The sequence below is a fragment of the Symphalangus syndactylus genome, chromosome 23 (assembly GCF_028878055.3).
Source record: "Symphalangus syndactylus isolate Jambi chromosome 23, NHGRI_mSymSyn1-v2.1_pri, whole genome shotgun sequence".
NCBI classification, from domain to species: domain Eukaryota; kingdom Metazoa; phylum Chordata; class Mammalia; order Primates; family Hylobatidae; genus Symphalangus; species Symphalangus syndactylus.
Window position 1 is genome coordinate 43,245,825 of NC_072445.2, and position 25,514 is coordinate 43,271,338.

The 25,514-nt window shown below is 42.3% G+C and overlaps 4 protein-coding genes and 2 pseudogenes across 4 annotated transcripts in view; 4 read left to right on the forward strand and 2 right to left on the reverse strand.

The window, feature by feature from the left end:
* LOC129473562 (uncharacterized) overlaps window positions 1-24,203 on the forward strand; it is a 30,139-nt gene extending 5,936 nt beyond the window's left edge. Inside the window, exon 3 of the mRNA XM_055264209.2 lies at window positions 23,832-24,203. Within this exon, the coding sequence (XP_055120184.1) occupies window positions 23,832-24,159 (328 nt within the window). The 3' untranslated portion in view covers window positions 24,160-24,203. The remainder of the gene's footprint in view (window positions 1-23,831) is intronic.
* Window positions 152-832, forward strand: H1-5 (H1.5 linker histone, cluster member). The gene has a single exon (XM_055264211.2). The coding sequence runs from the start codon at window positions 152-154 to the stop codon at window positions 830-832; it is 681 nt and encodes a 226-aa protein (XP_055120186.1).
* LOC129473587 (histone H2A type 1) lies at window positions 1,916-2,308 on the reverse strand. The gene has a single exon (XM_055264236.2). The coding sequence runs from the start codon at window positions 2,306-2,308 to the stop codon at window positions 1,916-1,918; it is 393 nt and encodes a 130-aa protein (XP_055120211.1).
* LOC134735742 (histone H2B type 1-M-like) lies at window positions 3,137-4,270 on the forward strand (annotated as a pseudogene).
* LOC129473578 (histone H2B type 1-N) lies at window positions 13,684-16,964 on the reverse strand. Its single transcript, XM_055264224.2, has 2 exons — window positions 16,339-16,964; window positions 13,684-13,825 (listed from the first exon to the last, which is right to left on the reverse strand). The coding sequence occupies exons 1-2, from the start codon at window positions 16,713-16,715 to the stop codon at window positions 13,699-13,701; spliced, it is 504 nt and encodes a 167-aa protein (XP_055120199.2). The 5' UTR covers window positions 16,716-16,964; the 3' UTR covers window positions 13,684-13,698.
* LOC129473574 (histone H2A type 1-H-like) lies at window positions 17,041-19,617 on the forward strand (annotated as a pseudogene).
* Window positions 24,204-25,514: the final 1,311 nt, after the last annotated feature.

The window sequence follows — 25,514 nt, forward strand, 5'->3', positions numbered from 1 at the left end:
GAGCGGCGGCGGCCAGAGGGCGGTGGATTGGACGCTCCACCAATCACAGGGCAGCGCCGGCTTATATAAGCCCGGGGCCCGAGCATAGCAGCAATGCAAAACTTGCTCTTTGGATTTCGAGCTTATTCTCTTCTAGCAGTTTCTTGCCACCATGTCGGAAACCGCTCCTGCCGAGACAGCCACCCCAGCGCCCGTGGAGAAATCCCCGGCTAAGAAGAAGGCAACCAAGAAGGCAGCCGGCGCCGGCGTGGCTAAGCGCAAAGCGACTGGGCCCCCAGTCTCAGAGCTGATCACCAAGGCTGTGGCTGCTTCTAAGGAGCGCAATGGCCTTTCTTTGGCAGCCCTTAAGAAGGCCTTAGCGGCCGGTGGCTACGACGTGGAGAAGAATAACAGCCGCATTAAGCTGGGCCTCAAGAGCTTGGTGAGCAAGGGCACCCTGGTGCAGACCAAGGGCACTGGTGCTTCTGGCTCCTTTAAACTCAACAAGAAGGCGGCCTCAGGGGAAGCCAAGCCCAAAGCCAAGAAGGCAGGCGCCGCTAAAGCTAAGAAGCCCGCGGGTGCCACGCCTAAGAAGCCCAAGAAGGCTGCAGGGGCGAAAAAGGCAGTGAAGAAGACTCCGAAGAAGGCGAAGAAGCCCGCGGCGGCTGGCGTCAAAAAGGTGGCGAAGAGCCCTAAGAAGGCCAAGGCCGCTGCCAAACCGAAAAAGGCAACCAAGAGTCCTGCCAAGCCCAAGGCAGTTAAGCCGAAGGCGGCAAAGCCCAAAGCCGCTAAGCCCAAAGCAGCAAAACCTAAAGCTGCAAAGGCCAAGAAGGCGGCTGCCAAAAAGAAGTAGGAAGCTGGCGTGTGAAAACCGCAACAAAGCCCCAAAGGCTCTTTTCAGAGCCACCCAGAGATCTCTAAAAAATTGCTGTGCACGACATGTTACATCAGGCAGCAAGATTCCTTGCATTCGAAAAGTCTGCAGTTCTCCCTCAGCCCTAATCGACTATCGCAAGGCAATCAGGAGTCCTGGGTGTTGGACTCCCCACGTAGTTTACCCATGCAGTTTTTTATTAAAGTATGAATTCCACCCGTTGGTTTTTGAGAAGTTGGTGTCAAGCTTTTTGTCTGACGCCTAGCTACAAAGAAGCTTCTTAAATTTTAAAAAGCCCGCTCTATAATCTGATTGGCCAGTTTTTGTTCCATCCTCAGTACGTGATTTTTCCGCGTTTAAGCCATTTAGGCGCCAGCTACTTCGGCGTCACTAATGTGTTCGGCATTAATATAATATGCTATCAACGCACAAGACAAGATAGTAGCAAGTTTCAAGATGGGGTCTATTACATGCAAATTTGATGTGACCCTGTAATTCTGTACTGGATTTTTTTTTTCCTCAAGTCAGGTTCTCGCTATGTCACCCAGGCTGGCGTGCAGTGGCATGGTCTCGGCTCACTGCAGCCTCTGCCTCCCCGGCTCAAGCGATCGTCCCACTTCAGCCTCTGAAGTGCTAAGACTAAAGGTGTGCACCACCCCGCCCGGCTAATTTTTGTATTCGCTATAATGCCCAGGCAGATCTCGAATTCATGAGCTCCAGTGATCTTCCCGCCTCAGCTTCCAAAAGTGCTGGGATTACAGGCGTGAGCCAGAGCCTGGCCCTACGATTTTTTTTTATTGGCTCTAGTTCATATAACACGAAATGAATAAACACAGCGAACATTCTTGTAAGCCCTACATTAAATGACTTGTTCACATTCTGACTTAAACATGTCACCTGAATCCTGTAAGGTTTTTCCTAAAAGTCATTCCTAATCTCTAGCTGAAAAATGCTTTTCATAACAAACGTTCCAAATGTTTAACCAGTGGCCCAGCTCTCCCGCAGAAATAGTAGTTGGCTCTGAAAAGAGCCGTTGTATTGGAAAGTGATTCCATGAAGGCATTATTTGCCTTTGGCCTTGTGGTGACTCTCGGTCTTCTTGGGCAATAGCACGGCCTGGATGTTGGGCAAGACACCACCCTGAGCGATGGTCACTTTGCCCAGCAGCTTGTTGAGCTCCTCGTCGTTGCGGATGGCCAGCTGCAGATGACGCGGGATAATGCGGGTCTTCTTGTTGTCGCGGGCGGCGTTACCCGCCAGCTCCAGGATCTCGGCAGTCAGGTACTCCAGTACCGCCGCCAGGTACACCGGCGCGCCGGCCCCGACCCGCTCAGCATAGTTGCCCTTACGGAGCAGTCGGTGCACTCGGCCCACGGGGAACTGGAGGCCGGCCCGAGAAGAACGGGTCTTGGCCTTGGCGCGAGCTTTGCCTCCCTGCTTGCCGCGTCCCGACATGACGAAGAACCGATAAATGGAGGATCTGAGAACAGCTTAGAGAAATTCGCCAGAGCTCCGACTACTTATAGTCAATACTGGGCGCGAAAATAAAGCTGTGCCATTGGCTCAAATTACAGTTTTATTTCAACCAATGGAATCGCTGTTATGAAATATGCTTCTTTGGATTGGACAAAAGTGTATATGACGTCATCTAGAATCGCCACCAGTCCTACTCACTATTAATCACCTCATTTGCATAAGAATTCGTGTACAGGATGTTACAACACACAGCGTTTTCTTCTTCTTTTTTTTGTTTTTTTAAGACAGGGTCTCCCTCTGTCGCCCGGGCTAGAGTGCGGTGGTACGATCTCCGCTCGCTGCAACATCCGCTCCTGGGTTCAAGTGTTTCTCCTGCCTCGGCCTCCTGAGTAGCTGAGATTATAAGCGCCAGCCACCACAGTCCGGCTAATTTTTGTATTTTTTAGTAGAGACGGGGTTTCACCATATTGGTCATCCTGGTCTCGAACCCCTGAGCTCAGGTGATCCACCTGCCTCAGCCTCCCAAAATGCTGGGATTATAGGCGTGAGCCACCGCGCCCGGCAACTTTTTTTTTTTTTTTTCCTTGAGACAGGGTCTGGCTTTGCCGCCCAGGTTGAAGCGCAGTGGCGCGATCCTGGCAACCTCCGCCGCCTTCCTGGCTGAAGCGATCCTCCTCCCTCAGCCTCCCCAGTAGCTGGGATTACAGGAGTGCGTCACACGCCCAGCTAATTTTTTACATTTGTTTGAAGAGTCACGGTTTCGCCATGTTGTTCAGGCTGCTCTCGAACTCCTAACCTCAAGTGATCCGCCCGCCTCCGCCTCCCAAAGTATTGGAATTACAGGCGTGCGCCGCTGCGCCCGGCCGCTTTTTCCTATGCCTTGTACCCTTTCTGCAGTCAAACTACAACACGCCTGACCTCACCAAGTCGACCACAGCCCCGAAAAAGGGTTCCAAGAAGGCTATTACTAAGGCAAGAAGCGAAAGAGCAGCCGCAAGGAGAGCTACTCCGTGTACTTGCTGAAGCAGGTCCACCAACACCGGCATCGCGTCCAAAGCAACGGTGATCTTGAACACCTTCGTTATGACATCTTCCAGCGTATTGCGGGCGAGGCTTCCCGCCTGGCGCGTTACAACAAGCGTTCGACCATCACCTCCAGCGAGATCCAGACGGCTGTTCGCCTGTCACGCATGCTGTGTCCGAGAGCACCAAGGCGATAACCAAGTACACCAGCTCCAAGTGAGCTCCTTGCTGGTTTGTCCACTTGGAACTCCACTAGGTTCTTCCTGACCCACACTTCACTAGGTTCTTCCTGACCCACACCCTAAGGACTCTTTTCAGAGATATCCACACTTCCTAAATAGAACTGACGCTCGTTTATCCCTAGTTTTGAAACGTTCAGTTAGCTTTAACCTAAAGCCTTTCATAAATGCTTCTTAATTTATGCAAAAGATATATTGTGGCCTTATGATATTTCCAATATTATCTGCTACTAAGTATTTTATGTTACAAACGTCAAATACACAAAACGGGAGTTTTATTGTGCGAATTTCACTTATCCTGGCTCAATTTCAATACTGAGGACCCCTGTTGAGTAAGTTATTGTCTAGAAAACCAAGTATTTAAAGTAAATGTCCTATCAACCTCTACTGAAATATTGGACGTTTTGCAGGTTACACCACAATTTTCAGGCCTCCTGGTAGGATACTCAGTGACTACCATGTAATCCAGGTGGCATTCTCTTTCAATTTTTCTTTGTAACATGAATGCTGGGAATGTGCTTTCTTGCTACCTCCACTTTAGGCCTAATTTGCACAAAATGACCTAAAGGTGTTGAGATTAAAATGGAGAAAGAGGAAGGAAAGAAATTAGAACCAATTTACATTACCTCTTCCCACCAGTTAAAAATGAGGTTTGGATCCTTCCTTACTAATCCAGTTGCCATGCTGGCAGATGGAATTTTTCTACTAATTACTTTTTTTTACATTTGTCCTAAGTAGACCAAAGTACTCCATGCTTCTCCCCACTTTCACACCTGTCCTATGAAGTTCCTCTAATTTAAGATGTAACTTGATTATGCTTCATGTTTTCCTCACCTTTAATGTCTCACCACTATAAGGAATGGCATTTGTTTACCATAATTTTAACATGATCAAAATTTTTCTTGGTTAAGAGTTTAGAATGTAGGTCAGTTTCTTTTCTGAGTCAGCTCCACATTTCATCTCACTCTATATTCTCCTTACTGTTTTTTTCTGTAATAAGGGGGAAATTCTAAACAAAAAGGAAAGCTTTTTGAAATCTGAAGGTGGGAGAGTCATGGGAAGGGCTTTTCTCCAAGAGAGAAGTGCAGTCTCCCAGTGTTTAGGCTGGGAAAGCCATTTTGCCTTTTCCAGGAATTAGTGTGGAAATACAAGTCCCAGTTGTTCTACGGACTGTCAGATACCAGGATCATGAAACCTAACACCTTTGTTGTTTTTCTAGGTATTAGTCAATCTTTTCTCATTAAAAAGCTAGAGGCCTTAGAAGGGCCTATGTGAATGAAAAGCACAAAATCTAGGCTGAATTTATGAGCTCAGAGAGCCAAGGACAGTTAAGGCGCCAAGGACAGTTAAGGAGCCAAGTCTGCAGACAAAGCCAGTGACTGTCTTCTCTCCAACTTCCAAAATGTTGCTAGAAACATTTGCAGAAGTCTATTGCTAGGCCGGCGCTGTGGCTCATGCCTGTAATCCCAGCCTGCTGGGAAGCCAACGTGGGCAGATCACTTCATGTCAGGAGTTCAAGACCAGCCTGACCAACATGGTGAAACCTCGTCTCTACTAAAAATACAAAAACAGGGCCGGGCGCGGTGGCTCACGCTTGTAATCCCAGCACTTTGGGAGGCCGAGGCGGGCGGATCACGAGGTCAGGAGATCGAGACCGCAGTGAAACCCCGTCTCTACTAAAAATACAAAAAATTAGCCGGGCGTGGTGGCGGGCGCCTGTAGTCCCAGCTACTCGGAGAGGCTGAGGCAGGAGAATGGCGTGAACCCGGGAGGCGGAGCTTGCAGTGAGCCGAGACTGCGCCACTGCACTCCAGCCTGGGCGACAGAGCAAGACTCCGTCTCAAAAAAAAAAAGAAAATGAAATGGGATTTTAAATTTCTAACACTCTTACTCCAAGAGAACAACAAAATTACAAAGGTATCATTGATGTTCAGTTTATTATTATTCCATTAACTCCATTAAATATAATATGAATAATATATTGAGTGTATGTATGTATAAAGTGTGTCATTTGGCTCATGGAATATGTAGCTAACGCATCAAAAGATTGGACATATCTGTATTCTCCATCCCGCTGCTGAGATGAGCTTCATGAGCACACAATAATGTGGCCACATATAAATACCTTAATATATACAGAATTTCTTGATATTCTACAGTTTATTTTCAAGATGTCAATTTAAAATGCTGGAAAAAATAATTAAATTATGATCAAGCTACGAAGCATTAAAATTAATATCTAGAATTATTTTTTAAAGTCCAGTGTAATACTTACAATGCTATCTCCAAAATTTTAGTGCAATTATTTATATAGTTCAATATTCTTGAAACATCATTTCACAAGAACCAACTAGTAAACGATACTAGTATACTTGGGTTATAATGTATTTTAGGTGCAACTCCACATATATATTCACATCACATGTACAAACTTCTAATATTAATAAGGTAATTGAGATGTAAATTTACAGGTTTTTTTTTCTTTGAAAAGTGCAGAGCCGGGCGCGGTGGCTCACGCTTGTAATCCCAGCACTTTGGGAGGCTGAGGCGGGCGGATCACGAGGTCATGAGATCGAGACCACGGTGAAACCCCGTCTCTACTAAAAAATACAAAAAATTAGCCGGGCGTGGTGGCGGGCGCCTGTAGTCCCAGCTACTCGGAGAGGCTGAGGCAGGAGAATGGCGTGAACCCGGGAGGCGGAACTTGTAGTGAGCCGAGATTGCGCCACTGCACTCCAGCCTGGGCGACAGAGCGACACTCCGTCTCAAAAAAAAAAAAAAAAAAAAAGTGCAGAGACTTTAGAAGTTATAATTTCAGGACATCCTAGTTCTATGTAAAACTTGAATTTCTGCATGAATAGGCAATGTCTATACTCTCAGTTTTATATTCTGTATTAATTCTACTATTAAAGCAAACATGATATAAAACATAGCCTTAAGAAATTAAAACACACACAAAAAAATCCCTTAATATATTAATGGATACTTTTCTTCATTCTGAGCATCTGAAGAAATCCTCTGGGAAATAGTTTGTATCTATGTTTTAGTATAACATATTAAACTAAAATTATTATTTTTAAAGTAGTGTCTAATATAATATGGCTTCCAGAAATATATAGTCCATACCTATTTAGCTTTGAATGCGAGGCTTTAAGCAAAAATTCAAAGTGTCTCTCCTTTCCATATCTCAAGACCACAGCCTGAGAGACTTTTAATGGGCAACCACTAGTTTTTATCTTAGGAATATTGCAAATTAAACAAATTAGGTCACCAATATGTATCTTCATATGCAATTTGAACAAAAGTCAAATACCGCAGTAAGTGGTTAATTGGTCAAATAGTGTATTTTTTTGTTCGTGAGTAATAAGATGTTTTTCAGAAGTTTAGTAGCTAAATAGATAAATACATAAACAACTATATATTGCCCCCACCCCCTTTTTTTTTTTTGAGACGGAGTCTCGCTTTGTCCCCCAGGCTGGAGTGCAATGGCGCGATCTCAGCTCACTGCAAGCTCCGCCTCCCGGGTTCAAGTGATTCTCTTGCCTCAGCCTCCCTAGTAGCTGGGGTTACAGGCATGCGCCACCACACCTGGCTAATTTTGTATTTTTAGTAGAGACGTGGTTTCTCCATGTTGGTCAAGCTGGTCTCGAACTCCCGACCTCAGGTGATCCGCCCGCCTTGGCCTCACAAAGTGCTGCGATTACAGGTGTCAGCCACTGTGTCCAGCCTCTACTGCCTTTTAATTCTTGTTTTTTACAATGATGGCAATCCATAATGTTATTTAATTGTTGTTTAATCCTTTCATAAGAATGTTATTCTAGTTTTTCTGGTAATTGAAAAGAGAGCTCTGAAAACTTCCATAGGCTTACCTATAAATCTGTTATTGTTTTGATTTCATATCACTTTTAAAGATTGTGTACATTTTGTTTTGTTTTGTTTTGTTTTTTTTAAGTAATGTGGTCCTGCTAGTCACCCAGGCTGAAATGCAGTGGGGCCATCCTAGCTTACTGCAGCCTTGAACTTCTGGGCTCAAGCTATCTTCCTACTCCAGCCTCCCAAGTAGCTGGGACTATAGACATGAGGCACCTCTCCTAGCTTCACTTTTAAAGGTTTTAAAATCTAATCTTTCTCTGGTTTTAGCTTGCTTAATACAAAATTCAATTATGTTCTATAGGAAAAATTTCCTCTACTTTGGGATCTTGGCAGTGATCCTCCTAGCAATGGTGATGGGCAAAAACAAAAGGCTTTTGATTTTGTTGAAATGTGTTTGATAGGCTACATTAAAGCCACAGCACAAAGAAACCTTGTAGAGCAAAGGAATAAAGAAATTATTGATGAAACTCTGAATCCCGGAAGGAAACTCAAAGATCATCTTACTAAACCCTACCTTTATTTACACTTGAAGGAATGGAAACCAAGAAGTATTTGTGAAAAGCATGTTGTCACACCAGAACCCAGATTGCTGGGATTCCTGTCCAACGTGTGTCTGTGTGTGTGTGTGTGTGTGTGTGTGTGTGTGAAAAAGAGAGAGAGAGTAGGAGAAAAAGCAGGAGGAGGGGAAGGAGAAAAGGGAAAGAGAAAGCACAATTCTCTCATTCCATATATGTATTGAGTGCCTACTATATGTCAGGGATACACCAATAAATGATATGGATTGTAACACATATTTACTTTTGTAAATGAGCAATTCTATTATAAAAGATAAATATGCTTTTAGTTAGTAAAATGTAGGCAAAAATGCTTAAGATGTTTTAAGTAGACATAAGTAGTTAGTAAATAGAGCATATGTTGTTAAATATAGATATAAGGGATGGAAGGGTGAAAAGATACCTAATGTTCATGAGGAACAAAATATACAAAAGGAGCCACACATTCAGAATTCACAGATGTATGAGACATCAAAGCACTAACTCATTATTCATGAGGCCTTGAGTCAGCCACACATTGGAGACACCATAAGTGCTCTACTTCAGAAACAAAAATAAAATCCATGGCTCTTCAACCAACTAATTGGTTGGGTCCAGGCATATATCTCTCTTTGTCTATCCTACAGGCTGATTCAGCAATGTAAGAGAGATCAGATATATGGAAACTGCTCACACTTGATTCAGATAGTGTGGTTCTTCCAATTCACTTACACACTAAACCGTTAACTTGCTCTTCTTTTTCCCCTTGCTGCTTATTATGTTTTTTAATGAAGCTGTGATTTGAGCATTTCACTGTATAGTCTGCAAACCTATTTGTGCTGTGTCCTCTGGGAGAGCTTGCATGGGACCATACTTGGAGCCTACCAGGGCATCAAGGTAATTTCTCACATGGTACCAATAAGGACCCCCTATCATAACAAAATTGTGGAAGAGTCACCTTTAGACAGCAACTTGCAGCAAGTGAGGGACAAATGATGGAAGTGTGTTCCAGTCAGAGGTAAAATAAAGTAGAGGGGCTCACAGGGACACAATGCTCAGCAGTTTGAGGAACATCAAGGGGGCCAGGGTAGCTAGAGTAGAGGAAACAAGTGAGACAGCCCTAGGAGTTGAGGCCAAATACATCACTGGGGCCAGAGTATGCAAAACCTCATAGGGCAAGGTAAGGGCTTTGGAAGTTTCTGAGTCAAGGAGCAGGTAATCTGACCGAAACTTTTAGAAGGCTTTCAGGATGCTGAGGGGAGCACAGACTGGAGAGGCACAGAGATAGGAGCAGGTACACCAGGTAGAAGCTATGTAATAACCAGGAGAGAGGAGGTGGGTGCAGAGTAGGTCAGCACTGGCAATGGAAAGTAAAGGGCTCCCAGTATGGATTACTTATCCCTAGATTACTGCCAAAGGAGTCTTCTTTCCTAGTCTTATTACTCTGTTCATTTCTGCCCAATTAAAACCTCCAAATGTCACTTTTTTTTCTTGTTAAAAACACTTTTCTTTTTTTTTTTTTTTTTTTTTGAGACGAATCTCGCTCTGTTGCCCAGGCTGGAGTGCAGTGGCGCAATCTCAGCTCACTGCAAGTTCCGCTTTCCGGGTTCACACCATTCTCCTGCCTCAGCCTCCCGAGTAGCTGGGACTACAGGTGCCCACCACCACACCCAGCTAATTTTTTGTATTTTTAGTAGAGACAGGGTTTCACTTTGTTAGCCAGGATGGCCTCAATCTCCTGACCTTGTGATCCGCCCACCTCGGCCTCCCAAAGCGTTGGGATTACAGGCGTGAGCCACCGCGCCCAGCAAAAACATTTTTCAAACAATGCTTTCCTTTCCACACAAATGAATCTAAACTAATCAGCCTGGGCACTGTGTTTCTTGAGCCCTGGAAGTTGGTATCTGTTTTGTTGAAGAATTTGCCCATTCTGTCCCATCTGTCTGACTTAGGACACACCACACTAAATCCTGATATATAAATTGTATATATCATTAAGGCGTCTTTAGTTGTCCTTTAGGATTTATGTCCTTTAGGACAGTGACCATGTTCTTTTGTATTGACTGTTTCTCCAAGGACACATTCAATCATAATCAATGTGGAGGACTTCCGAGTTAATGATCCTTTGCCATCACAGGCTGTCCACCTCTTCTCAGCATCAAGACCCTCTGCTTATGAGGGTTCTCGTAGAGCAGTACTGGTTCTTAGGGAGCATTCGGGAAATTAAATAAGTTGGGACTTTATTGTTTTTGTTGCTGGTTTTTTTTTGTTTTTGTTTTTTTGCTGTCCCGGTGATTGGGAAAGGGCACACTACTGACATTTAGGGAAGGACCAGGGATGCTAGATGTCCTGTGAAGAAGTCTCAACTCATGCATGAATTCCAGGTATCTCAAAATCAATCCGAAGGTGAAAAACCTGATTATTTGAGGCTAAAACAGAATTCCTTTTACACATAAGCATGAAATGTCTGTGTGTGTGCATAGTTTAATGTGCACTGAATTTTCCAAGAATGCAACCACTTTACAAATTAAGAGAAGACTGCATATTATTGTGTTCAAATGTCACTCAGCATAACTGGCCTTTTCAAAAAGAAAAAAATCACATTACTGAGAGTAATGTCCCTTGTGGTATTTGAGTTACCTGAGTCAGCTGGTTTGGTCCTTGTTGCATTCAGGATAGTTCCATACAGAGCTAGAACATCCAACTACTTCATTTTGTTTTCTAGTATAGGGCCCAAGCATTTATAGGTTGAAAGTATCATCTTTATTATTAAAATACCATCCCTTATTTAGCTTTTAAATCATATTAAGTTGCTTTAGCAATTTTTGAAAAATTAAGTTAAATAGTATTACCTAAGAATTTAATTTCAGGCTATAAAAAGGACCATAAAAATATTAGACATAAAAAGGGAGCCTAGGCCTGACAGGTGTGAGAACCACTGCTTTTTATATATTCTCATTTGTAAGCCCTGTTTAATGAGCTACACAAGCACCAACCTCACAGAAGGTCAATAAATAGAGGTCACAACCCTCACTGCTACTCCAAATGGTTGCACCAGGACCTGACTATATGATTTCAAAGCCTGAGTTGCTGCCCTTGTGCCTTGGGATTTTAAGGCTCTTCCCAAATTAATATGCTTAGAATCCCAGTGTTTTCTTACAGTTTTTCTTAATGTCTCCATCAAAAATAATTCCTTTTCTCTAGTGTAATTATAGAACTATGGCTGAGGCACTTCTTTTATTTTTCCTTATATCAGTGGGAATTCTTACTGTCAGGGGATGAGGTTATTTGTTCTCACAGTCTATCCCTATTGTTCTTTCCATTTTCTGACCCTCAATAAAACCTTGTTAAGTTTCGTCACTCACATTTACCAACCCCCTAGAGATACTTATGTGCGTGTTCAACTCTGGAAATTGATAGAAGTTTTTTTTTCCTTCCTAGATGGAATCTGCTCTGCCACCCAGGCTGGAGTGCAGTGGTGCAATCTTGGCTCACTGCAACCTCCACCTCCCGGGTTCAAGCGATTCTCCTGCCTCAGCCTCCCGAGTACCTGGGATTACAGGTGCGTGCCACAATGCCTGGCTAATTTTTGTATTTTTAGTAGAGATGGGGTTTCACCATATTGGCCAGGCTGGTCTTGAACTCCTGACCTCAGGTGATCCACCCACCTCAGCCTCCCACAGTGCTGGGATTACAGGCATGAGCCGCCACACCTGGACAGACATTTTTATCATTATTCCCAAGTATGGAAAAATTTTCTCCTGTTTTTTAGTACCACGCATCTGCTTTACCTCATGCAGTCTCCCAACCTTTATGATTTGGTGACAGTATCAGAAAAGGAGAAGCTCTGAAATACAAGTTAAAAGGAATTGGGAAATGAATAAATTGGCCATCTGCAGAAGTAACAGATATTTGAGATGGTTTAGAAATGGATGGATGATTAAATTCACACCATGTTTTCCACATCATGTAATAGGAAATGGACCTCAGATAAGTTGTGATCACATTAATTTAACATGCCCTTTATCAGGCAATGTTTGCTGTAATGAAATAAACAAAAAAATAAAAATAAAAATAAATAAAAAAGGGAGCATGTCCAGTACTATGTCATAACTGAAGAATGGTAGACTGCATGAAATCTATAAATGAGTGAAAAAGAATTAGGCTTTGTCAGTATGTTTCTTGCAATCTCCATGGAAGGGAGTGCTCTGTTTCCAATGAGGAAAATATAAATTTTTCTAGTCTGGCCAAAGACCATTTATTCAGGTAAATAGTTGTTTTTTCAAGACATAGCTGTAAAAAAAAAAAAAAAAAAAAAAAAAAAGTCCTTTAGGACCAGATACTCTCATATAATTCTATGTTCCAATCTGTTCCTTTTTGCCCTATAAATTGTTCTTCAGAAAAACAAAAACAAAAACATATATATATAGACAAAAAGTTATTTGGGGCAAAACATGAATCATGTGCTTTCTTGAAGCTACCATATAAAAGTTCCAGTGTAAAGCACTAACATGACATCCTGGTTTGGATTAGCTCTAATCAATTCCCCAAGGCTGATTAGCAATGTCATAAATTAATCAAGATTGTTTCAGCAACAGAGGGTACCATGCTTGGCTACCAGGTGCAAATAACTTAAAAGATCTATCTTTGATCTTTGAGTCCTAATTTCTCTTTATCTCTCTGTTTTAGAAATTTTAACCTTCTTAATAACTGAGAGTAATGGGCCTGATATGTGAACTTTGTAAAGAAGTGTTCGATTTTTTTCTGAATGCTTCTCTCCATTCTCCACACAGATTTTAGCCACCCCACACACAATATTCTTCTAGACATCTTCTTCCCTGCTGACAATTCCAAGTTATTCAAGTAGTCCCTGATGGCCCAAACTTCATATAGACATATAGATGCAGAAATATAGACATCTATCTATATTCTCTGTATGTTTAATAAGGAGTCACTTCACTATTCTTTATTCTGGCCTGGAGAATGTGTTTAGGTATCTTAATCCTTCTAAATCCGCTTCTCACTTTCTCTTCTGGATTTTAACTACAGATTCCTCCATTCCATAAGACAAACCAATATCAGAATTTCCTGCTGATTATCTGTATTAATGGAGAGGCTCAAAGGCACCTGTGCTATGAAAAGTTGTGATGAAAAAAACTCAAATGTATGATGAATTTACTGTCCTCAAGTATTTTGGTGTGAAATGGTGGGAGGAGAGGAGATACATAAATGCAAAAAGTATAATCTCTGTTCTAACAGAGAGAGGAGTATACACACATACACATACATAACATATATACAAAATACACACATACCTACACACACACAGCCTCCAGAGAGATGTTACAAAGATTTTGTGGGAAGTTAAGTAGAGATTTATAAGAGCTAGAGGAGCTAAAGGAAGACAGAGATCAGCTAGGCTCTAATAGAGAGGGCTTCAGAGAGTGAGACTTGTGGCACTCTATGAGTGAGTCTCTGTGAGACTTGTGTTAACTTTGGAGGATAACTTAGGATTTAGATAGATAGAGAAGCAGGGAGAAAGAACATTTAATTAAATGGGTTTCGTGAAGTCTGAATTGTATCAATTCTGTGCCAAATGCAGATTCAATACATCAAATAATGTAAAGAAACCAACTGTAATGAAGCACCATCAAGATCCTCCAAGCACTTCCTAGGAATCAGGATTTTTGGTCTAGGGTCTTTAGCCTACAGATTGAGAAGCAAGGGTACCTGGAGATTGGTTGCTGACTCTTAATTTTAGCCAAAATCTTGAGCTTTCTGAATTCATGGGCCTTCTTAATATCTCTGTGAATTTTCTTTTTCTCTTCCTTAAGAGAGGAGAAGGAATGAATAATATTTAGAAAATGAATAATATTTACAGAAACACTATTAAGTTTGAGTTTCTCACCTATAAGTTTTCCTTTATGACAAACTATGTGATACTTGTAACTTGTTTTTACACAGGGGTTTTTTTCCTATTATATTTTCCAGTATAGTATTTGATACACAAATTTAATATATGTAACATATATTTAAAGTGTAAATCAGGCTGGGCATGGTGGCTCATGCCTGTAATACTAGCACTTTGGGAGGCCGAGGCAGGTGGATCATGAGGTCAGGAGTTCGAGACCAGCCTGGCCAACATGGTGAAACCCCATCTCTACTAAAGATACAAAAAATTTGCTGGGTGTGGTGGCGGGCTCCTGTAAACCCAGCTACTCGGGAGGCTGAGGCAGGAGAATCGCTTAAACCTGGGAGGCGAGGGTTGTAGTGAGCCGAGATCGTGCCACTGCACTCCAGCCTGGGTGACACGGTGAGACTCCATCTCAAAAAAATAAAAATAAAAATAAAGTTTAAATCAAATTATATCAAAACCCATGATAAAACATCTAACCCAAAACTGGAATATTGACGACAACTTGTATTTACCTCTGTGTTTTTCCCCATCCCATGTCTTGCCTTTATCACTAAGATAGCCACTGCCAGGTATTTAAAAAACTCTCTTAAAAGTTTTCATTATCACACACTTCTGTATACTTATTCTGTCTATATACACTTCAACAATGTATAAATTGGTTTTATTTTAATTTTATTTATTTATTTATTTATTTATTTATTTATTTATTTATTTTAAGAGGTAGGGTCTCACCATGTTGCCCAGGCTGGTCTTGAACTCCTGAGCTTAAGCAATCCTCCCATCTCAGCCTCCCAAAGTGCTAGGATTACAGGCATGAGCCACCATGCCCAACCATGGTTTTACTTCTGAGTTTTAAAAAAATGTTATTATATATGAACCTTCTGAGACTTATATTTCTAAAATTCAACCAGGTACTGTGTGTACCTCAATAAATGCATTATTTTGACCATGAACATGTAGTTGCCTCTAGTATTTTTATCTATTAAAAATAGCATTTTTTCCATTCTCATATGTCTCCTGTTGCATGTGTGCAAAATATTCTCTCACGTAAACAGCTAGGAATCAAATAGTTGGGTCACTGGAGTACACTTACTGGATAAAAAATATTATCAAAAACGTTCAGCAAATACAATTTGATGTGGAAGAATTCCCACACTGATTCTTGGCAAAGACCAAAATACTTTTAAATATGCCACTCCTAAGTGTTTAAAATGAAGACACTCATTTTGATTTCCTGAGTTGGGGGTGGGGGAAAACAATGGAGAACATCCCTTGTCCTCTATTTTTTTTTTCTTTTAAAATTTCTTCCACTTACTAGAGATACAGTAAATGCAAGTGACACAGATAAGAAAACATGGAGAAGACCCTAATAGAAAAAGTAGGGAATAGAAACTATGTTCATAAATAGGAATTCCACACAAGAGAATTATGGGAATGAGTAAAACAGCAAGATTCCTCCAAAAAACCCGCAGTGCCAAGAATTTTCCCAATTAGAATACTCACCAGAGAAAACGGTGGCCAAGTTTCAAACTGCCCGCGCAGTGTCGGGATTGGCCATTGCATCAACTCGGCCCGATTGACGTGTACGGTGCTGTAAACTGGGTTCAAATTTTTTTCTACCGCATTTCTGTCTTAATATTTAGCAAATCCAAACTGGGGACAAGGGAGGAGTAACAGCACCACTCTCAAAACAAACAAGTTAAGTCGATTTGTACGTTTCTGTGTGTGCCAACTGCTTCATTACTAAAGTACACATGAAGTTTAGGGACAGAGCACCGGAAGCACTGTGGATATTTTACGAGTTGACACTTAAATATTATATTTTCTTTGGGGTCAACAGGAATTGAATTTTCCCTTTACTAGGTTTGTCTGATGATAAACCTCATCCTTCTTCAGATATAAAATTGTCTCAAGCGTTGCTGCAATATGCAGTACACTGCAGTGCTAATTAATTTCTTTTCTTTTTCTTTTTTTGAGACAGTTTCGCTCTTATTGCCCAGGATGGAGAGCAATGGCCCGACCTCGGCTCACTGCAACCTCCACCTCCCGGGTTCAAGCGATTCTCCTGCCTCAGCTTCCCGAGTAGCTGGGATTACAGGCGTCCGCCACCACGCCCAGCTAATTTTTTTGTATTTTTAGTAGAGACGGGGTTTCACCATGTTGGCCAGCTCGTCTCGAACTTCTAACCTCAGGTGAGCCACCCGCTTCGGCTTCCCAGAGTGCTGGGATTAGAGGCTTGAGCCAAAATTAGTTTCTAACAAGGCTAAAGTAAAGAATCTTGGAAATCGTCTTTGTAGCAATTAAGAAATACCTGCTGTAAGAACAGTGAGTGCCAGTTCTCTTTGGGAAGACTGGGTGGCTCTGAAAAGAGCCTTTGGGGTGTGGGCCGAGACTGACCGAACGTTCGGCGGTGGGTGGGCTCACTTGGAGCTGGTGTACTTGGTGACGGCCTTGGTGCCCTCCGACACCGCGTGCTTGGCCAGCTCCCCGGGGAGCAGCAGGCGCACGGCCGTCTGGATCTCCCTGGAGGTGATGGTCGAGCGTTTGTTGTAATGCGCCAGGCGGGAAGCCTCGCCGGCGATGCGCTCGAAGATGTCATTGACGAAGGAGTTCATGATGCCCATGGCCTTGGACGAGATACCGGTGTCGGGGTGGACCTGCTTCAGCACCTTGTACACGTACACAGAGTAGCTCTCCTTGCGGCTGCGCTTGCGCTTCTTGCCGTCCTTCTTCTGGGCCTTTGTCACTGCCTTCTTGGAGCCTTTCTTCGGGGCAGGAGCGGACTTTGAGGGCTCAGGCATGGCTGGGAGTAACTGCCGGAAAATTGGAGAAAAAAACTGGAAGAAAGACGGTAGCTCTATCAACCTACCGCTTATTCACTGCTTCTTAACGCAAATGGGGCAGAGAATGAAGTTGTGCGTTTAACTAGTGGTGAGTCCTGGAAACGTATATTAACTTTGTCCAATCAAAATAAGTGTTTTTAAAATCCACAATCCCATTGGTTAAAGAGAAACTGTAATGTTAGCCAATAGCACGGCTTAGTTTTCATGCCTGTGTTCACTATAAGTAGCGGAGCTTTAGCGTTACGTCAGTCTCAGGAATGCTACTGATTGAGACTTTTTCGTCATGTCGGGACGTGGCAAGCAGGGCGCAAAGCTCGCGCCAAGGCTGAGACCCGCTCTTCAAGGGCAGATCTTCGGTTCCCAGTGGGCAGACTGCACCGACTGCTCCGCAAGGGCAACTATGCTGAGCGGGTCGGTGCCGGAACGCCGGTGTACCTGGCGGCGGTGCTGGAGTACCTAACCGCCGAGATTCTGGAACTAGCTGGCAACGCGGCCCGCGACAACAAGAAGACCCGCATCATCCCGCGCCACTTGCAGCTGGCCATCCGCAACGACGAGGAGCTCAACAAGCTGCTTGGTAAAGTGACCATCGCCCAGGGTGGTGTCCTGCCCAATATCCAGGCCGTGCTGCTGCCTAAGAAAACTGAGAGCCACCACAAGGGCAAGTAGCGGGTCTGGAGCAGCTCATTATTCATACCTCGGTCCAAACCAAAGAGGTTCTTTTCAGAGCCACCTACTTTTTCACCAAGTAGAGCTGTGTTCAACAGTTTTATCCGATAGGCGAGTCATTTTGCAATGGCACTGGCATGCTGTATAGAGATGAAGCAAAACCAAACGGCTTTTACACCACATTGTTTTGAGATAGAAAGTAGACATTGAGATGTTCACGGTACATCAAGAAATTTAGGCGCGGCAGCTCGCGCCTGCAATACAGCTGAGACAATAAGGAAAAGTGAGGCAAGAGAATAACAAAGGGAGCTGAAAGTTGGTTAGAGGGCAGAATAAGTAAAAGCAAAGGGCAGAAGTAAGGTAGATGCGGGGGTGAACAAGAAGCGAGATAACAAGCAGTGAACCTTTTGCAGCCGAAACAAAAGAGATAATGTGAGCAAGGACCTCGTGGCCGGCAAGATCTGGAAAAAACCAGTTTAAGAGGCAGCTCTTCAGAGATGGGCATGCGTATTAGAGAGGAAAAGTATCCTTAACAAAAGCCCGTATGATAATCAGCTACTTAAGGTTCATGCATATGGGCTACATATCATGCATATATTTAAGACTATGAGATAGAGATACAAGCCACAGAGGACAAAGTAAGCAACAAACCTATCAATAAAAGGGCAAATGCTGGCTATGGATTAGGCAGCACTGGGAACAGAAAAAAAAACACACGCACACACATAAAATGACTCAAACTACAGCAGGCTGACGCTGATCTCATCTCGCAGAGGTCAGTCCGCTCTCCCCCCCGCCCTTCCCCCCGAGAGTGTAATACTCTGCTTACTGAACTTTTGCTGCTTTGCTTTGCTATCTGTGTGTGTGTCGTCCAATTTGTACCGGGCACCAAGAGCCTGGAACTGCTTGGCACCATCCAGTAACACAACGGCTTTGAGAAGCCGAGGCGGAAGGACCGCTAGAGCCTTGGAGTTCGAAGCCAGGCTGATCTTTACAAAAGTAAAATAACTAACCGTGCCTGGCGTGTCATAACCTGTAGTCCTAGCTACTCGGGAGGCTGAGACCAGAAGGATCACTTGAGCCCAGGAGTTCGAGGCTGCAATAAGCTATGATTGCACCACTGCAGTCCAGCTTGTGTGACAGGGCAAGAGTGTTTCAAATGAACCTAGTGTCAGATACTTACTTTCTGTATTACAGAGGACTGAAAGCTAGCTAAATAATACTTTTCAGTGTACCTGGGTTCCAGAGATATAATTGGTAAACTAACCTTTGCTCCTTGCTTGGGCTTTTGGTTTATACTTCATAAGACCATAGAGGCAAAATTTGGGTATCTGACCCTTCTGCAGAATTTAGGACCCCGTGTGTGTTTGGCCTACCTATTCGAGTTCAATTGAATCTTTCTGAGCATCTATGGTGTACCAGGCACTCTCCTAAATGGGAATACAATATTAATCCAGATACATAAAGTCTATATCCAAAAGGAGCTTCAAGTTGGCTTGGTCGAAGAATACATGTCGTAATGGACTGTTTATATAAATGATGGGAAAGCCTTGGGGTTAGGGTGTGAGATTACTTTAGAACGTGTTATTTAAAAACAGTATGAATCAAGGACATTGTAAGTCAGGTTTTCTTATATATCATGGTCATATAGTCCTGTTCCTGTCAGTTTTTCCTGCTTCCATTCTTTCACCAAGATCACTCCTTTCCTTCTCAGATCACCAAGTCCTCCTAGCTAGAGAGGGCCTTCTATTCCTCTCCACCTAAACTTATATAAGCTACTGTTTTCCTCTTAAAGACACGTTAATGAAAATGAATTTCTACAGGATCTCTAGTCCATTGAAATACATTAATTTTTGAGTCTCCACACATTTTTATTTCCTAGATTTAAGTCTTAATTGCAGTCACATACAACTAGTATTTTTTGGAATAAAACAGCAATCAAAAAAATCATAAATATTACATTGTTTAAAAAAATTTATGATTATTTGATGTTGAGGACTCCATCCTGATTTCAATGAATTAATTCATTTGTTCCCTTTTAAAATGTCATCTGCGTTGTTTATGTGTATAAATTTTCAATAATTGTTTCTGTTACAACCATCAATATAAAGTAAATGATACAGCTCCATAGAAGGCCTGTCAGATTTTTGAAATTAAAATAAGTTTTTAAATAAAATATGCTGTACGATCATTGAAGTTGATGATAAAATTATTCCATTGTTTCTGTTTCTCCCAAGAACCACCATCTAATCATGAAAGCTAGCTAAGTAATATTTTTCACAGTTCGTGAGTTCCAGAAGTAAAATTCTTTAAGCTAAACAGCTTGTAAAGTAACTTTTGCTTTATAATTATTATAATTTTTGGTGTTATTTATGCAAACTCAAATCAATGTACTCATAATCAAAACACTGACAAATGCAAACTTATGTATTAAGCAAAATAAAATATACAAGTGTGATATATCATTGTTTATAATTCCACATACACATATAAAGGAAAATGGAGGAGCTGTTAAATGAGTAGCTTCAAAGTAAGTAAACTGGAGGAGGCAACGTAAAGATCAGAGGGGGATCCAAAGGGCGAGGAGCAATTAGGAAGATTTATAGTGCCTTATCACTTCATGGTATTATATCATCTGTGAAATATTGAATTAAATGAATGTCCTTACTGATTTGATGCCCTCTGAAGGTTTGTTGAAAAATCAGACATGAGGTAGATTAATAGAAAAAAAGGCAGACAAATTTACAATGTGCATGGGGAGAATCAGAGTGATTGCCCACCCCAGAACGTGGTTCAGAGTTTATATACCATCCTTAAAAAACAGTTTGAGGGAGGGAGAAGAGGAATTCATTTGAGGGGATTACTAGGAAGAATGAATGGATCAGGGAAAAGAAATTAAACTTGTACCTTATCTTGTGAAATGAGCTGTTCAGGTGTGATTACATTTGTCATACAGGGACTCATTTTTGGTGAGTCCAGATAACAGGCAGACAAAGGTTGGGGAGCGGGAGAAGGTCAAAGAGAGTTTGAGGCTTCTGCAGTTCAGCTTGTCACCATGCCATAGTTTGGGGTATTGGTTTCTGAGCCCTGACATTGACAATGTGTACTAAAAATAAATATTTGTTATTTAAATTAGCTACTTAATGTGTTATGCATTAGATTAATTTATGATGTATTAACATATTTGAAGTATAATATAAACATAAAATATTTGTAAATTAGTTGTAAAGAAAAAAATTACTTATATTAAATACAGGTTGGCATTCTGCTCGATATTTTATGTACATTATCTCCATTGCTTTTTTTTTAATTTTTTAGATGAAGGTCTTGTGATGTTGCCCAGGCTGATCTCTGACTCCTGAGCTTGCACAGTCCTCCCGCTCCTGAACTCATGCAATCCCCCCACCTCAGCCTCCAGAGTAGCTGGGACTACAGGCAGGCCACTGAGACTGGCCTCCATTAATTCTTACACTACCTCAAAGAGGTAAATACTGTAGGGGCTAAGGGAAGTTTCACAGATAATCAACTGACAAAAGGCAGAATAATGGGAGAAATGGCATAGAAATTTAATAATGTGCACAAGGGAGAATTACAAAGTGATTACCCCAGTCCCTAAAGGCGTACAGAAGCTTATGTAACTTTTTTCATAGGGGAAGGAGGAGATGGGAAAGGTAGACAATTCCTTTGAGGGGCAATAAAGGATTGTTATGGAGAATAAATGGACCACAGAAAGAAATTAGCTTGTAAATAACTGTCTTCATTATTTATTGATTTTGAGATGGGGTCTTACTCCGTCACCAAGGCTGTCACCCAGGCTTGAGTGCAGTGGCACAGTCTCCACTCACTGTAACCTCCACCTCTGGGATTCAAGTGATCCTCCTACCTCAGGCTCCCTAGTAGCTGCGACCACAGGCATGCACCACTACACCTGGCTAATTTTTTTTTTTTTTTTGAACAGAGTTTCACTCTTGTTGCCCCGATTGGAGTGCAATGGTGCAATCTCAGCTCACTGCAACCTTCGCCTCCCAGGTTCAAGTGATTCTCCTGCCTCAGCCTTCCAAGTAGCTGAGATTACAGGCATGCGACACCAACTGGCTAATTTTTTGTATATTTTGTAGAGTCAGGGATTCGCCATGTTGGCCAGGCTGGTCTCGAACTCCTGAGCTCAAGGGATCCACCTGCCTCGACCTCCCACAGTGCTGGGATTACAGGGAGGAGCCACAGCACCTAGTATGTCTTGGTAATTTAAATGAGACCCAGAGGCAGACATTATCTTGAAAAATCTATATTCAGTCTTCTTTTCTACAATAATGAAATAACGGAGGGGACAGAAGGCAATTCTGTTACTTTTGGTAAGAAATTTTCTTGGTCCGATTAGAAAATGTCAGAGTCCCTTCGCATGTATGGGAAAGAAAAGACGAGGTTAGAGGGGCTTTGATTCTGAAGCTTATTTCTGAGGACTTTCAATGTTCAAAAGCACTCAGCATGCCCAAGAACCACATTCTGGGGAATCATTCTGCACCCCAACAGTACCGTCACTATCCTATTCTAACTTTGTAGATAAGCAAAGATTTAAAAAGAATAAACAAGTCACCTCGTGTCTGGTCGGTAACAAGTCAGCTCGAGTGTGATAGGTAAACATTTAATCTAAAACCAAAGTTTTCTAATTCCAGAGTTTCAGCTCTTAACCACTTTCTAAACAAAGAATTGAATACTAAGAGATTATATGGGAATAGTTATAGGAGTTTTATAACTTTTATTGATGTTAAAACAATTTCAGAGTGGCCGGGCGCAGTGGCTCAAGCCTGTAATCCCAGCACTTTGGGAGGCCGAGGCACGTGGATCACGAGGTCAGGAGTTGGAGACTAGCCTGGCCAACACGGTGAAACCCCGTCTCTAGTAAAGATAGATACAAAAAAATTAGCTGGGCGTGGTGGTGAGTGCCTGTAATCCCAGCTACTCGGGGGAGGCCGAGGTGGGAGAATCGCTTGAACCTGGGAGGTGGAGGTTGCAGTGAGCCAAGATCAGGCCATTGCACTCCAGCCTGAGCGAAAGGGCGAGACACCGTCTCCACCAAAAAAAAAAATTCAGAGTATAACCCTCTATTTATTAATAAGAAAGAAAATCAAATATACAGAATCAAAGTTGCTCCATAATGGTTGATAACAAATCTTTAGTTGGGTCATATAAAAGTGTCTTTTTAAAAACCTACAAGCGTCCAAGCGAAGTGGCTCACACCTGTAATCCCAGCACTTTGGGAGGCTGAGGCGGGCAGATCACGATGTCAAGAGATCAAGACCATCCTGTCCAACATGGTGAAACCTGGTCTCTACGAAAAATACAAAAAATTAGCTGGGTGTGGTGGCGCATGCCTGTAGTCCGCGCTAATTCGGAGGTTGAGGCATGAGAATGGCTTGAACCCGGGAGGCGGAAGTTGCAGTGAGCCGAGATTGCACCACTGCACTCCAGCCTGACGACAGAGCGAGACTCCATCCAAAAAAAAACACCCACACACAAAACCTACAAACACCAATTTTCTAGTTATAAGAACTTGTTTTAAGGATTTTAATTCTATTCCAATTAAGTTCTAAGGCTAACGCAATTATCAAACTCTCGAAGAGATTTTATTCAAACTTCACAAAAGGTCTCTAAAGTTGTCCAGAAACCTTGGTGAAACAGATTAGGAAATTTGGAAAGGAAATAATGAGGAGACCCACAGTACCAAATCATGAGACCTCTAATATAATTTTAAATATTAATAAAAATTTAAATTTTGGTGTAATAAAAATCATAAATTTCAATATTGGTCCCAAGTATAGAGAAAAAGTAAATTTATGTTGAATGTGGAAAACATTATTTTTAAAATACAGCCGATTAAAAAATTGCTGGGGAACTGATTAAAACTATTGATAATTCCTAAGAAACATAGACACCAAAAAATCACTTCTATCTCTTTAATAGTAATTGATTAAACTATAATCAATACAAGGAGGTTACAAAACTCCATATACAACACTGTATACATTTTCTTGGAAAAATATGTGCAACTGCTCTGCAAAATACGTTATTAACTAGCCTGTGTGATGGGATAACAGATTGTAGTTTCTTAATTTCTTGTCTTTTCTTGTATTTCCCACAGTACTGATGTATATCTTCTGCATTCAAAAGCAATTTTTTAAAGCCTTATAACGTGGTAACAAAATACTTTGCACATTACAAAATTCAGAACACGGAAACAAGAAGCTCGCTGTTTTTTTTTCCCTATTTCGGTTTGACCCTTTAGATTTCCCCTCCCCCACCGGGGCGGGACTTCTCGCCGACTTCTTTCAGGTTCTCAGTTCGGTCCGCCAACTGTCGTATAAAGGCGCTGCCTCAGGCCAGAGTCCTCACAAGGCGTTGTGTGAGGCTCGTCTTGCTCATCATGTCTGGCCGTGGCAAAGGCGGGAAGGGTCTTGGCAAAGGCGGCGCTAAGCGTCACCGTAAGGTGCTGCGCGACAATATCCAGGGCATCACCAAGCCAGCCATCCGGCGCCTTGCTCGCCGCGGCGGCGTGAAGCGCATCTCCGGTCTCATCTACGAGGAGACTCGCGGGGTGCTGAAAGTGTTCCTGGAGAACGTGATCCGGGACGCCGTCACCTATACAGAGCACGCCAAGCGCAAGACGGTCACCGCCATGGATGTGGTCTACGCGCTCAAACGCCAGGGCCGCACCCTCTACGGTTTTGGCGGTTGAACGTCCTTTTCTATCAATAAAAGGCCCTTTTCAGGGCCACCCTACTTGCTCAGCTGAGGAGTGGTAACACTGGTTTTGGTAGGTCCGGAATTTTGCTTGCTTCTGAGTCAGTTTTGGGGCGAGCAGTTTTCTGAACACAGCGGCACACATGTGGCCATTCACCCGCGGTCACTGTTGGCAGGACTAAGTCACTGTTAGGACTAATTATGAGATGTAATGTGGTCTAAACTTGCTCCAAATTCGTAAGCTTGTTTACGTAATGGGGAAAATACACACAATGTGCAGTACCAGAAACATACTTGTAACCCCCGTGGCGAGCTTGACAGTGGTAATCGGAAATCGTTTTTGAAAAGCCCCCAAATCCGCAAATATTTGGTTTTTTTGTTTTGTCTTTGCGAGTTGGAGTGCAGTGTCGCGATCTCGGCTCACTGCAACCTCCATCTCCTGGGTTCAAGCGATTCTCCTGCCTCAGCCTGCGGAGTAGCTGGGATTACAGGTTTGCACCACTACACTCAGCTAATTTTTATACTTAGAGATGGGGTTTCATCATGTTGGCCAGGATGGTCTCGATCTGACCTCGCGATCCGCCCCCCTTGGCCTCTCAAAATGCGGCCTCTTAAAGGATTTTAAGAGAATTTTTTTACTTTCCTCCACCCTCATTAAGGTATGACAAATTACAACATGTACAATCTGATCTGACATATGTTCATTGCGGAATGATTACATCGAACTTAACATCCACCTCACTTTCTGTGGTGAGAACATTTAAGGCCTATCAGCAATTTTCCAGTATAAAGTACATTAACTATTGTCACCATGCTTTAAAATAGATCTTCAGTATTTATACCTCCCGAGTCCCATTATACCTCCATCCTTGTTCTCTGGCAATGATCATTTTACTCTGAGTTCAACATTTTTAGATTCCTCATGTAAGTGAGATCATGCAGATTTTTTCTGTGCCTAGTTTGTTTTACTTTGCATAATGGTCTCCAGTTTCATCTGTGTCAAAAGAAATGACAAGATTCATTTTAAGGCTGAGTAGTATTTTATTGTATATATGCCCGATTTTCTTTATCCATTCATCTGGCATTGGACACTTGATTTGAGTTTAAATTCATAAATGGAATCTAGTGAGTAAAGCTATTTTTTGTTTTTTTTTTGGTGAGGCTCAGTCACTCATTGTTATGATGATGAAAATGATGGACGTGTGTCATTGGTGATATCAAAAGATCTGGAAGGACAATAATAGTCGCATTGATTCAGTTGAAGCAAAAGTACAAAACTCTGTTGTCCAAGTAATTACCACAAAGGAATTGTAATCATACATTTTATTTGAATTTTTGTTAAGGGAAAAA

Excerpts from the sequence above, each read along its gene's own strand:
- H1-5 (XM_055264211.2), top strand. The coding sequence starts at position 152 with ATGTCGGAAACCGCTCCTGCCGAGACAGCCACCCCAGCGCCCGTGGAG.
- LOC129473587 (XM_055264236.2), bottom strand. The coding sequence starts at position 2,308 with ATGTCGGGACGCGGCAAGCAGGGAGGCAAAGCTCGCGCCAAGGCCAAG.
- LOC129473578 (XM_055264224.2), bottom strand. The coding sequence starts at position 16,715 with ATGCCTGAGCCCTCAAAGTCCGCTCCTGCCCCGAAGAAAGGCTCCAAG. Across the intron at positions 13,826-16,338 it reads ACCAAGTACACCAGCTCCAA|GAAGAGAAAAAGAAAATTCA; the intron begins GTGAGCCCACCC and ends TCCTCTCTTAAG.